Source organism: Cyrtonyx montezumae, unplaced genomic scaffold (genome assembly GCF_038088225.1).
Source record: "Cyrtonyx montezumae isolate F1298 unplaced genomic scaffold, pur_monq_1.0 scaffold_0, whole genome shotgun sequence".
Classification (NCBI taxonomy): Eukaryota; Metazoa; Chordata; class Aves; order Galliformes; family Odontophoridae; genus Cyrtonyx; species Cyrtonyx montezumae.
Window position 1 is genome coordinate 17,256,880 of NW_027071824.1, and position 13,103 is coordinate 17,269,982.

Here is a 13,103-nt window from a genome sequence, read left to right on the forward strand (position 1 = left end):
CAGGAGGGGGCATAGCACGGGCGGCAGGTGGCAGCACCACCCAGGGTCGGGCTCCTCACACACTGCAGCAGAGCTGCAGCGCGAGCTCCATGCTGCCCTGCCCTGGTGAGTACCTGCCTGCTGCAGGGGGACAGGGGACAGAGAGGCACACTGCCACCCGGGGGAAGAGTTTCTGCTGAAGCTGGATGCCAGCTTTAGGCTGTCAGGCACAGGCTCCTGCAGGAGGATGTGAGGTGCTGGCAGACTCCTTCAACACCTTAAACAAGTCCAGTCAGCCCCTGGTGGAATGCACAAACCCCTCCTGAAGCACAAGGTCCTGGATCCCAGCTGCAAGACAATTGTTCTGCAGGGGTGAAGGATACCAGCATCCTTCCAGCTTCCCTCTTCCCTTTGTTGCACAGGGAGAAGGGCTTCCTTGGAGGAAAGGGCTGCCTGGCCCTGCAGTGAGGTCCAGCATAGTTCTGTTTGCTTTCCTCCAGGCCTTCGCTTCTGCTGGAGGTGAGGCCTGGAGCCTGTCTATGAGGTACAGGCTGTGGTGAAGGCTCCACTGGTGTGGCAGCTTGCAGCCACGTGTCCCTTGCACTTGCTGAAGTGAAATAAGGAAGAAGATTGTATTTCATGGCTAGCATTAGGTTGGAAGATTAAATTGTGGCAGCAGCTGCTGCTCAAGGGAGCACAGAATAAAATCATTAATTATGGAGTCATGGAAATAAGACACTTCCTGTGTCACTCCTACACCAGAAGGTGCCCAGGGTCTCCTGCTGCCACGAGGATGGATCTTGGGAAACAGAGTGCTACAGGAAGGCAAACATCTGCATAACATGTGAGAGCCCCCTTCAATCATGAAAACAAAACTCTTGGAAGTGCTGGTATCAGTAACCCGCTCTCTCTCGCATGAAGAGGACTTCCTATCTGAGCATCTCCTGTCAGCTCCAAACCACTTTCACCACACAGAAGAAAAAAAAAACAACAAAAAAATAATCACTAGAATTATAGAACTCCTCCAGGATAATCTGTCTTGGTTTCTGAAATGGAGAATTTGCTCTTACTTGACTCCATGAGTTGGGGTTTCAAGAAAAACCAAGTACAAGAAGAATTTGCTATACCTCATCTTATTGCAGATAAGCACGTGAAGGTCTCTGGGAAGAAACAAACCAGACAGATGCACAGCCAGCAAAATACTTGATACTGGGCAGGCAGCATTTCCTGGGTAACACCAGGCCTTCTCATAGCATCAGAATTCTTTGCAAAGAGGTTTTGGCAGATCAAGCCTCATTTGTATAGCATTCAAAACAATGTGAAAAATTGGCCACGTTATTTTTCAATGTTTCCCAAAGTTGCCTGGTTAAATAATCTGCTTTTTAATTATAAAAAAAAAAAAAACCAAAAAATAAATACAGCTTCAGAGTCAAAAGGAGGGATTGTGGCCAACAGGCTCTTTGAGCTGTCCATATGCACTCAGACACAGACAACAGTTTCCAGAGCATGTGCTCTGATGCAATTACAGAGGTAAAACACCACTCATCTCCCACACCACTCCTTGCCTGGGACTGTACCTCAGCTCTAACACAGACAGTTTTGATCTGCACAAGCACCTTGAAACAGTGCAACTGAGGCAGGCACAGAGGATGACCTGTGAATCCACAACCACCTGGAAAGCTTACAGGAGGCACACACAGTTCAGCAAGCTTGGGACATGGTACCATGAGAGGCTCTGCTCCCCCACACGCTCAAGATGGGTCTGGCCCAGGTCCTTACCTAGGTGAGAGAATGCTACAGCCGTCACCCCCTACTTTTAAAATAGTTTATTTCTGGTCTTAAAATATACATCAGTTTGAAAATTTCAGAAAAAAAAAAAAAGCCAACAACAACAACAAAACACATTAGTTACAGATTAACAGTCTGGAGTTGGAACACTGAAAGTTGGGTCAGCTCAAGACCCTGGAGCCAACGCTGCCAGAGAGCAGAGGGCAGGCACTGTGCTGGCTGGGAGGGGGCTCTGCTCCTCCTTAGGCTGCCTACTCCCCCCCACTGCCTTCCAGTGGCCTAATGCTGTGAAACAAATGCATGCGAAGGCTGTGGGTGCTCCTTTCCCACCCTTCTTTGCTCCATTGTGCTTTTAGCTTACTTGAGACCAAAAGCAGGGGGGAGCCCAGCTCTGCTCAGCACCATCAGTTTCAGCTAGAGAATGGGTTTTGTCCCCTGACCGGCACACCAGGACAGGTGAGATGTGAGGGGCGGTGCCTCCCAGCTGCAATGAGGGGGACAGGCTAAACCACATCAGCCAGCCTTATCAGACAGGCTGTCCCATGTGTGCCACAGGTGTTCTCAGAGCCCCAGGAGCTTGCTCCACAAGCACCCAACCCCAGGTGATGTCCATGAGCCACAAGATGGTGGCTGCTGCAGGTGAAAGCCCTCAGTACTGCTGCAGAAGAGCAGGAGAAATCAGCAGCATAGTGGCAGGGGAGAGCAAATGCAAGGATCCCATCACAACTTTCAGGACAGGAAATAATGCCTTGCAAGCTAAAAGGAAGCATCTGCTCTCAGCACCAGCCTGTTTGCACAGGAATTGAGTGAAATACTGTAGTAAAATACTGAGTCCCACCTCTACGTTGGAGGTTGGCATCCAGTTCCACAGCTGTTTGAGGTGGGACAGAAGGTAAGCACATAGGCAGCAGCTCCAACCAGGGCACACCAAGCCCCCAGATACCTAAAGCTCCCTTTCACAGGCCCTGGAGCCTCCAGGCTGGAGCTGGGGCCCTGGCTGCCTCCAGCCACAAGTGTGGCCCTCTGGAGGGAGGGAGGTCTGGAAGAGGAGCCCCTGGGCAGCTTTTGGCTGCATCTCTTGCAGTCAGCTCCCTCCCGGGCAGTGGGCTGCTCTCTTTCAGCACAGCTGGCCAGCAAAGAACTAATGGAGTAGGGTAGGAAGACAACACAAACGCAACTCAAAAAACAGATAGCAGGCTAAGGACAACCAGCTGGTGCAGGGGGAGCACAGCCCAGGAAGCAGGCCAGCCCTTTGCCTCACACCCCTAGGCGAGGGGTGAAACATGTACAAGGGCACAGGACAAAATTAAAAACTGGACATTAGGCTTTGTTAGCCCTCAAAACAATACCTACATCTACAGATCTCTCCCTTTCCCTCCCCCGGTAAGACATTGAGTACACAAGACCGTGAAGAAGAGTCACGCAAATACCACACTACACTAGGAAAACACGCAGAGAAGCCCTGCTCAGGAGTGGAAGCACCAGAGCTAGCCTGGAGCCCCCAAAGGGGGGCAACAAAGAGACTCTGGTAGGGGGCTGCTACTGAGGCATGAGGTAGTGTGGCTGCAGGGAGCAGCTCCCTCATCCCCATGGGCCAGCTGTGGTGCACAAAGCCCTGCCCAGAAAATCCCAGTAGCATCCTTCACGCCTCTCTCCCCTGGAGGCGAGATCTCATTCCCAAGTTTGGAGAGATTTCTGCAGGCTGAAGGCCAGGATCAGAGGGAAGCGCAGCTAAGAGCTGAGCCACCCCAACACACCCTTAACACAGGCAACAGACTGGCTGCCAACCACTGTGTCTGTTTATGCAGGGCGGGGAAAAAGAAAAAGAAAACAGTACACCCCAAAACCAAAGGCTTGGAAAGAAGAAAGAAGCCCACCCAAGAGCAAGGAGTCAGCACCATTCAAACAAAACAACAGCACAGAGAGCGGGGGAAGAGGTGTGAGGGAGAGGAGACACAAACAAACCCCAGGGCCCAGAGGGCGATGTCCCTGCCTGGGAAGGGAGCTGACCCCACCCCAGGCCTCTCAGCTGAATGTCACAGCACGGGGCCCTGCATGTAGACTCAGTGGGGGCCGGTTGCTGAGCTGAGCAACAGAGATCTACAGGGGCAGATTCTGAAGAGCATAACCCAGAGGGCTGGGGGAAAAACAAAACCTATCAGGAAAATTAGAAATCCTCAGCATATACCCCAGGAACCAGATCCATCCCCTGGGAGACTCCTCACGGCCCTTGGGGGCTCGCAGGGAATCAGACATCACCCTGCAGGCACCCTGCCCTGTTGGCACAAGTTAAAAGAGAGCAGAGCAGCTGCAGGCACCAGTATGGGAGCAGCCAGGGCCTCAGGTACCTGAGTGGGAAGGGGAAAGGGAAGATGGGAGCGCAGAGGAGAGGCACCAGGACGTGGGTACCAAGAACAAGGTCTGGTACAGGCACCAGTGTGAGGCTGTGAAGAGAGCTGTGAGTGTGCCAGGGCAGTGGGTGTGCTTCTGCACAACGTGTGCTAGTACTGCAGGTCTGAGGTGCTAGGGAAGGGGAACCTCAGCTCTTCCAGGTAGCAAAAGAAGAGAATAAATATAATATTGAAGAGCAGAGCCCAGAACTCCTCCTGGGGAGGAGGGCACTGAAAGAAGTTTCTCCCTCAGAAGACAGATGGAGGCATCCCACAGCTCTGCAGCGTGTGGCTGCCTCAGCTGAGAAGGTTGCCTTGCTCCTGGGCCTGAGTCAGACTGTCCTTGCGATGCAGATGGTGGACCCCCATTCTCTTGGGGCTGCGGTGTGGCCGACTGAAGGGAGGTTTGACCCTGCCTTCCCCATTCTCCTCTTGAGCTCCTCCTTGGTTGCTCTCCTTGCTTCCCTTGAGCAGCAATTCTCTCTCATCAGCTGGGCTCTCAGGCAAGCCAAGGTCCACGTAGTCCTTCTGCTTTTCTGGGGGTGGACTTCCAGGCTCAGCAACACCTCCACCACTTCCCTGCAACAGCTTCTGGGCTTCATCCTGGGAGAAGTCTGTACCATAGTCTGAGGAGAAATGGCTCCTGCGGGCTCTGGACTCAGTGCTGTCTGTGTCCACGCTGGAGTCCCGGCTCACGGTCCAGCTGCAACTCTGAGCAGACTCTTCGCCATCTGAGTAGACAGAGGCTGCCCTATCCAGCTCCTGCATGGAACGGCTGAACCTCTTCTGGAGCTCGGGGGCTGTGTCACGGCTGAAGGCCGTACGGTTCATCAGCACCCGCTCTGAGGTGGGGGGTGCCTTGTCCACAAACATACGCTGCCAGTTGGCCAGCAGGTCCTCCTCGGAGCTAGCAGAGCTAGCGAAGGCGCTCGGGATCTGGGGAGGGCTGCTGAAGGGGCTGCTCTGGGAAGAGCCATGAGCCCTGGCTGCTTTGGGGGACTGCTGACAGGAACAGCTGGAAGCTGAGCGGCGCCCTTCTGAAGCAGGGCTGTTGGGAAGCGTTCGGTGCCTGTCGCAGCTCTCATCTTCACTCTGTACCAGGCTGAGAGAGATGGCCTGGCGCGTAGCATAGGTACAGTTGGGCAGGGGACTGTTCTTTGGGATCCTTACCTTGTCCTCAGAGAACTCAATCACTTTGCGCCCAGGGTACATAGGATGGGGAGGTGAGGGCGTAGGATATGGGCTTAGCTTTTCAAAGGCTGGCGCATCCTCCGGGACGCTTTCCACACTGCCCTGTGGCTTGCAGCCACCGTTCTGCTGCTTCCCAACTTCCCCTTCCTCCTTCTTCATCTGTCCTGCACTGTTGCAGGCCTCAGGAGGGGCTCCACTCATGTCCACGTGCACAAAGACATCCTCAGCCACGGGACAGCTGCCACTGCTAGACTTGGCTGAATTCAGCACCAGAGATTCTGGCTTCTCCAAAACCCTGGCAATGACTGAGGTGGGCACAACATCAGATGGTGCCAAAGTATGGGTTGCCTCTTGACCAGGGCCTGCAGACTCCTGAGTGCTGTGCAAATGCTTATTGACCATATCCTGCAGTGCATAGGGAAGCTAGGGAAAAGGAACAGGACATTAGAAGGGTACTGACACATAAGTCAACAAGTTTCAAAAAAACTGCCTCTGGAAGAGCAACCTTCATGTGCACTTTTAATCTTTATTTCAATACTAACATTTACCTACCTTGCCCTGGCTTAGGCAACTCTTTCCAAAAGAGAACTTGCCCTATACTAATTAGACTCTATAACTGTCATACCACTCATGTTTCTAGGCCATGGTTCACAGGCCCATCTTGGAAAAAGAAATGATGTCACAGGCCATGCCTGTGAGCACAGAGACAAGGCCCAGTCAGTGCATGCTAGGGAGAGGTCTATTGATCTGTGGAAAATCAGCTGGTGGTTCCACTGAAGCGACTGCACAGCCTCCAGTGCTCACATCTACAGTGCTCCCCAAATGCAGTAATGACATCCTTGCTGCCTTGGCAGCCTGCCCACAGATCAGAATCAATGCCTTCCCTTGCTCCTAACTCACTTCCCCCACCTCATCCCATTTCCTCAACACTCTGTTTTTCAGAGAGGCAAATATGGGGCTTATTAGCACAGCCTTGGGACCGAGGTCCAGCAGAGTTAAGCACTGCTCCTTGCCCTGCAGATGGGTGCTACTGTTCTCCCCACTGCCCTGTCAAGTGCACCAGCATGGAGAACAGAGCTCCAGAAGCCATTCCATGGCACAGCAAGGTCCGTCCAGTCACACCCAGAAGGAAACTCCATCCAAAGCTAGGGGAACAGTGCATGTGAACAGCTGGCTATGAGGCAGACTGCTTGCACAGTGGCTCAGCACTGACCCCCTTCAGTGGGGGCCATGTAGGACACAGCACTCTGGGGGGCAGAATTCAAAGCCCTGGGGAGGGGAGACAGCTGGGAGAGGGGTCAAGGTTACCCCAGCAGTAACTGATACATTGACCTCAAGAGTGCTAATTTGAGACACAATGGGGGAGGGGGACATGTTGATCACCTGCTAAGTTACTAAAGATGAGCACATGGTTTTGCAGAGAGGAACATAAGAAGGGCTGAAGACTAAGGGCACAGACAAAAGAGAGAGCTGGGTTAAATGCCTGAATGATATTCCCAATCAAATGAGTGATGCTACTAACATGAAAGGCCTAACCTCCACCTTTACTTACCCAAGGGCAGGATGAGCTCTCACAAGCAAGAATATATGTTGTTACCAACATCAACTATTTAAGAAACCCAAAATGTGTTCTGAATGTTGCCCCCCAAACTTTTCAGCAGAGTAAGAAGTGCAGCAGTGCCAGCCTACTGCTGCTTGACTCTTTAGCACACAGCATGGTCCTTGCATGTGGCCAGGTGAGAAAGGAAAGAGGACAGAGAAGGGTAAGAGAGAGGTCTGTCCTTTAGCCAGCTCCCATCAGGCACCCAGCAGGCTATCACATTCAAGGTTATTGTGCTTTTTATAACAGCTCTTGGCTGAGCTGTGAAATGGAGCTGGTGTGAAAGAGGAGCTGGCAGAGGCTCTGCGCTGCCTTCTCGGTGGGAGTAGGAACAGGAGCCCCCCACACCTCTGCCTGAGGCTGAAGGATGATAGGCCAATAACCCTGCAGAGAAAGCTGGAAAGACAGGTGGAAACCACGAGCCTTTCTTCCCCGACTAAGTGGGACTGATACTCACATCAGCAAATTTGTGGTTCCTGAAGTGGGACTTGTTACACTTGAGCAGCTGTACCGCAAGGTTACAGTCCTGTCGATAGCGTTCCTGAAAAAAAAAAAAAAAAAAACCATAATAAAGGACACAGGTGTGCAACAGCATCAGACAGATCTCTTTACCTGAAATGATACCACCTGACTGGCTTCAAAAAGAAGGCAGAATATCATTAATTTCTCCTAACAGCATCTGCCTGTCCCTCCTCTCCACACTTCGTGTATTTCTTACAACTCAGCCATGTCTCTTTCAACTTCAGATTCTTGTTCCAGGCCTATATTCTCTCCTTATAGGAAACTCCTATCTTTTTATAGAACTAAACTCCAAAAGATTTTTGCTAACCCATCTCAGAGCTCTCAGCCATGCTTGCAGATACTGTTCAACGTCAGGCATCTTGCAGACAGACTGGAGCGGACTGAGAGCAGAAATACGCACCAAATCCAGGAATTTCTACATTAATTGTGTGGATAAGTCAACAGTTCCCTCCCATTTCTAACCCAAATGACCACTTGGTTGGTACAGCCTGGGCACAGGTTAAACCTTAAGCTTAAACACCAGAAAAGCAAATACATTAAACTTGAAAATCAGTTCTTTCTTGCTCAACCCCTCAGGCCCTTTTCTATTTGCTTGTTCCCACATTTTCATACACTTTAGTTTATTCATGTGCTTCTTTACACTAATGACTTTGAACCAGAAAAAAAGCCCACACCCCAACAAAGTTCCACAATTATTTGCAGACTTACATTAAGTTCCTCCAGCTTATTGATAGTTGTTTTGGCATCAAGCAATTTATTAGTGAGCTCTACAATCTCCCAGTCCAATGTCTTGCGGTCCATCTCTGCCTTTTTAATCTGGGATGCAAGAACACTAGATGTAAATCTCCACAGCACAGAAGAAAGCAGCTTCACCACCCACCTCACCCCAAGCATAGCACAATGACATGTTCAACTGAGATACAAAAACTTCTAGATGGACAGGCAAAGGGGACAGCCTAGCTCTTCACCTCAGGAGGGATTCCTGGAGACAGCCACTCTGCTTAGGTACAGAGACAACTAGTGAGTCTGAACCTCTTTAATGGAGTCCCTCTTTCTGCAGCATAACCACGTTTCCTCTCTGTCATGGTTCACGGGGTGTCTGATGGAAAGCTACTGGTTTTGAACAGCCATCTTGCCACCAGCAGCAACTACCTCTGAGTTTGTGATAATCAGCCCTCTGCTCAGAGTAAAGAGAACAAGAATGCTGCTGATAAAGATCAGCAGTCGATGCTGAATGGAAATTCTTTTTGTCAGGGAAAGGGCACCATCTTCAAAGAATTCAGTTCTGGCTCTTCTAAGAAAAAGGACCTGTGCAGTTTTATCTGGAGCTCCCCCTAACACCCTCCCTAAAGCAGATGATCTTGCCTCTTTAGTCTCCCTAACAGTTCAGGTTCAGGGCAAACAGAAACTCAGATGTAACAACTGATAGCTCAGAACAACCAAACCATCCCCTTTCTCAACAAGTTCCTCCAACATTGATCTAGTCTGCTCCAAGGCTGTGACCATCAAGGCCCGATGATGATGAGTCACAGGTAAAGTACAGTGACACACACAAGAGAGTTGAGGAAGAGAATCCTTCCCAAATATTCAGTGTTTTTAGGAACCAACACAATTTATATTAAACCAAGAAATTCAAGGGCTAGAATAATAATAAAAAAAAGATGAAAATAAAAAGAAGCCTCCCTCATCTTGGGCTACATCTCAGCTGTTCAACTTGCCTGCTCACAGCCCAGAAGGGGAAGGAAATGGAGCAAATAAGGCTCACAGCCACCCTCATCTTGCACAGTGCCACAGCTTATGGGCACCACTTCCCAGCACACCATGCTCCAGCTGGCCCAGAGTCAAATGCTCCTCGGATGGAGCACTGCAAGCTAGGACCTGCTGCATCTGTGGGCAGCTGCTGGATACCAGGAGAGCCCTTGGCTGGACTAGGGCTGGGGCCCCTCCATCTGGGACGGTGTATATGTGGGACTGACAATGAAACCAACAGGCTGCGACATGTGAAGAAGAAAAAGAAAAAACACACAAACGAAAAGACGCAACTGCAAAAATCCAGCTTTGGCTGAGAGAGGCCTGAGAGGTGAGTGCGCCCAGCGTGTGCCAGCAGCAGCGTGGGGAGGAGAAAGAGAGAGAGAGAAAGAGAGGGGGGGAGAGAGAAGAAACAGCCATGAGTGTTATGAATGCACAAAACAGACACACAAGCACACTGGCTCTGCTTTGACTGCCCCCAGCCTCCCAGGATGACTACCCCAACACTGGCTGACACATCCCTGGCATTTTGAGAGGGACTGAAGCAACATGACGGAATACCATGCAGTTATGTTGTGTGCAATCAAGCTCAAGTGCATGACCAAGTAGGGGCTCAGTAAATCAAGAAACTAGTTTACGACACCAGCTGGAAGGAAGAATAGATGGTCATGGCCAGAAACCCACATCTACTGGCTAAAGCCAGGAACCCTTCCCCTTCTGCTCCTGACATACATATCTCTTCTACCTCCTCTGTGTAGGACAGAGCACTTACCAGGGCATGCAGCTTCTCTTCCAAGTCTTGGTTGGTTCTCTGGGAAGCAGTGTAGCTGTTCTGCAACCTACAGAATCAAGATTGTTCACAAAGGAATGGATCTCAGGCCTTTGCTCATAACTACCAAGCAAATCATCAACTCCATAACTCCAATACTCCTTAGTATTCACAGTACTAAGACAACATAAAGGCCTTCAGACTCCAAGTTAGTAGAGGCAAGGTGAGGTTGGCTGGGTGACTTTTCATGTCATTGCTGGAGAGAGTAAGAAGGACTTCAGAGGATTCCTCTCAGCTAAGCTATGTGTAACCATGTAATCAGTGCCTAGCATTAATTTCTAACCAAAGACTACTTCCTAGATAGTCAGTGGCTCCTTTTTGCTTATGTCAGAGAGCCATCCAAGGCAGATCCCCTTACATCCAATAAGCAGAATTCCCTATTGCTGTCCATTCCTCAAGCTGACGTGTCCTGTGCTGTATCCTGGTGAAAGCAATGGCTGCAAAACTTTTATTCTCCCCTCAGTGTGGAGGAATACTGAAGACACAACATGCTGTTGTTCAACACAACAGGGCACAGCCTGCTCAAACCAGCTGAGGGGGCCCTTGGTGGGAGTAATCACTCGCTCTATCCCTTTTTCATTTTACTTTTTCATACCTACGGAATTTGTCCTTGAATTTCTCCAGCTCCTCACGATTCTGACCCAGCTCCATCTCCAGGTAGTCTTGACCTGACTCCAGCTCCCTCTCCATTGCTTCCATTTTGTTAGTCACATACATCAGCCGTCGGCGCAGCTCCTCATTCTCATGTTGCAGCAGCCTGGACGCAAAGGAACAAAGGTACAACTGAGAGTACAAGGGACACTCCACACTAGTACCCATATCCTGCTGCCCTGCTCTAGGGCCCATCTCCACACGTGGGCCCCAGAAAGTTGGGAACTGAACTATCGAAAGATTCCAGCCCATGCAGAGAGGTGCACCGCTGTTATGAGATGCATACTTTGTAACATACTAGCTGGCCAGCCATGTTGTCAGCTCCCAGCTTCTTCTCAAGTTACAGCTTTTGGATAAAGTTCGCTGGCCAGATGGGCTGCTCAGCTCCAGTGTCCGTCACTGGTGAATAAAACCCACTCAATAATTTATCCCAGTGTAGGATAGAGGAGTTGAACTGTTCAGAAGCCCTCACAGCTTTAACACATGGTGGAAAGAGTGCTCTAAACAGCCTTGAGGTCAGTAGCAGAGGTGGTGGGGTGGGTGTAGGGATGTCATCACAGCTGTCAGTCAATCTCATTCCAATACAAACTGCTCTGTTAGTCTCCAGCCAGGACATGCCTGGTGGTCAGAAGGATTTCCTGTTTTTCATTCCTTTGTGCTCAGAGAGAAGCACAGCTCAGCTCCTCTCTAGCAATGCATACTTGTTTATCACTATGGCTTGAAGCTCAGTGCGAGAAGCTGTCTGTGCCCCACAGCACCATCAGCAAAAGGTCCAGCTCTCACCCTCACTGAGCAGGGTGCCGTTTTGGATGTCTTACATTAAAACAGTGGAACAACATGTAGGCACTTCTCTCTCCACTCACATTAAAGCCTTCAACTCCTCTGCTTGCACCTGTACTGGAGATCTGTGTCCCCATGCCTCCAGAGTGAGATACACAATGCAGAGGTTGGCAAGACACAGGCTAAAGCTCTGCCCACATGGACCAAAAGAGTTGAGTGAAGATCTATGGGGAGCCTGCAGGGTAGGTCAGCTTCACTGCATAGGTGACACAGGCAAGACGTGAGGAATGAGCACTCACACAGTTGCAGCACAACAGGCATAAAGGGGGAACAGGACACTTACTTCATCCTTTCCGCATCCGTCAAGGGGTCCTGCACAGGGAAGAAAACACCTGTGAGTTTCTTTCAGAAGAGGAGTTGCTCTCACGTAGTACCTTAAAGGACAAAGTTTCAGTTGCTAGATCCTACATGGGACTCTCCCACACTAGCTCTTTGGGATCATGATAAGCAAGTTTAGAGAAGCTGGGATCTGTACACATCACTCAGCTAGCTAGCTGATACCAAAACAGACTGTGTTTTGGTTCAGGGTAGAACAGCTGGACTAGAAACCACCACACAAGTTAGGTAACTTTACTCTCCCACCTGCAATCTCAGCATCTCTTGCAACTCTGTAATCTTCACTGGTGTTCCAGCTGCCTACAAATCCACAGTTAGTGGGCAGCAGGAATCAAACAGGACAGCATACACGGAGAATTAACATGTCACCACAGCAATCACAATACCCTCGAGGCCTCACAAAAGAATTACAGAACATCACTTGGGAGATGAAAAAAACATGTCTACCAGTTACATCAATACTAGATTATACTGTTAAAACTTTTTCTTTCTGCAGACCTGAAAATAGACACTGTAACTAGTTTAGGGTAGCACAAGAAACACCAGAAGCCAAAAAACCTGTGAAAGAAACATTCTGGGTGACATCCCCACAGGTGTTCCGAGCAGGGATCAGCAGAACAAGGAGAGACAGTGCTGCTGCATGAAATGGCTGTTGACTGCCAGCACAGCTGGGTGAGATTTAATTAGCACTAGTAACAACCATACTTTTTGTGAAAGCCCAAGGCTGTAACCATTCTCACGAAGTCCAAGCTGCCCACAGTCTATTTTTGGTGCTTGGTATAGCACTGGCAATACAAAAGCCCTAAGTGCTGAAACACTTTAAATTGGCTATTAAGAGTCACAGTCAGCTCAGAGCTTAGAGGCCGTGCCACGCAGTTGTGGATGAGGTTGCTAAGCTTCTAGCAATATTACGTAAAGCAAACCTACCCCAGTTCTGGCCCTAAGACATTGGGAGGGTGCTTCCTTCATCAGTTCACATCTTTAAAGGACAGTCCTTGGTGCCTGCATACAACCTCCTGTCCTTAAAGGCAATTCCATCAACACAATCCCTCCTTTCATCCTGGCCCCAAATGACAATCGATAAATTCATGCAGAATCATCTAGCAACTGCTTCCCCAACCTCTACAAACACACACTATGTAGTAGTGACCGGGCAAAGGGGATAAGGCAATTCCTACTGAAATGAGGCAGTAGTCCCAAAGCAGGATAAAAGGACAAGAGATGATAC

The 13,103-nt window shown here is 49.9% G+C and overlaps 1 protein-coding gene across 1 annotated transcript in view; it reads right to left on the reverse strand.

Annotated features, from left to right (window-relative positions):
• Positions 1-3,946: 3,946 nt before the first annotated feature.
• Positions 3,947-13,103, reverse strand: part of TJAP1 (tight junction associated protein 1) — a 35,530-nt gene continuing 26,373 nt past the window's right edge. The window contains exons 6-11 of the mRNA XM_065755774.1: positions 11,823-11,851; positions 10,644-10,805; positions 9,992-10,058; positions 8,179-8,286; positions 7,406-7,489; positions 3,947-5,771 (exon numbers count right to left, since the gene is read on the reverse strand). Of these exons, the coding sequence (XP_065611846.1) occupies positions 4,455-5,771; positions 7,406-7,489; positions 8,179-8,286; positions 9,992-10,058; positions 10,644-10,805; positions 11,823-11,851 (1,767 nt within the window). The 3' untranslated portion in view covers positions 3,947-4,454. The remainder of the gene's footprint in view (positions 5,772-7,405; positions 7,490-8,178; positions 8,287-9,991; positions 10,059-10,643; positions 10,806-11,822; positions 11,852-13,103) is intronic.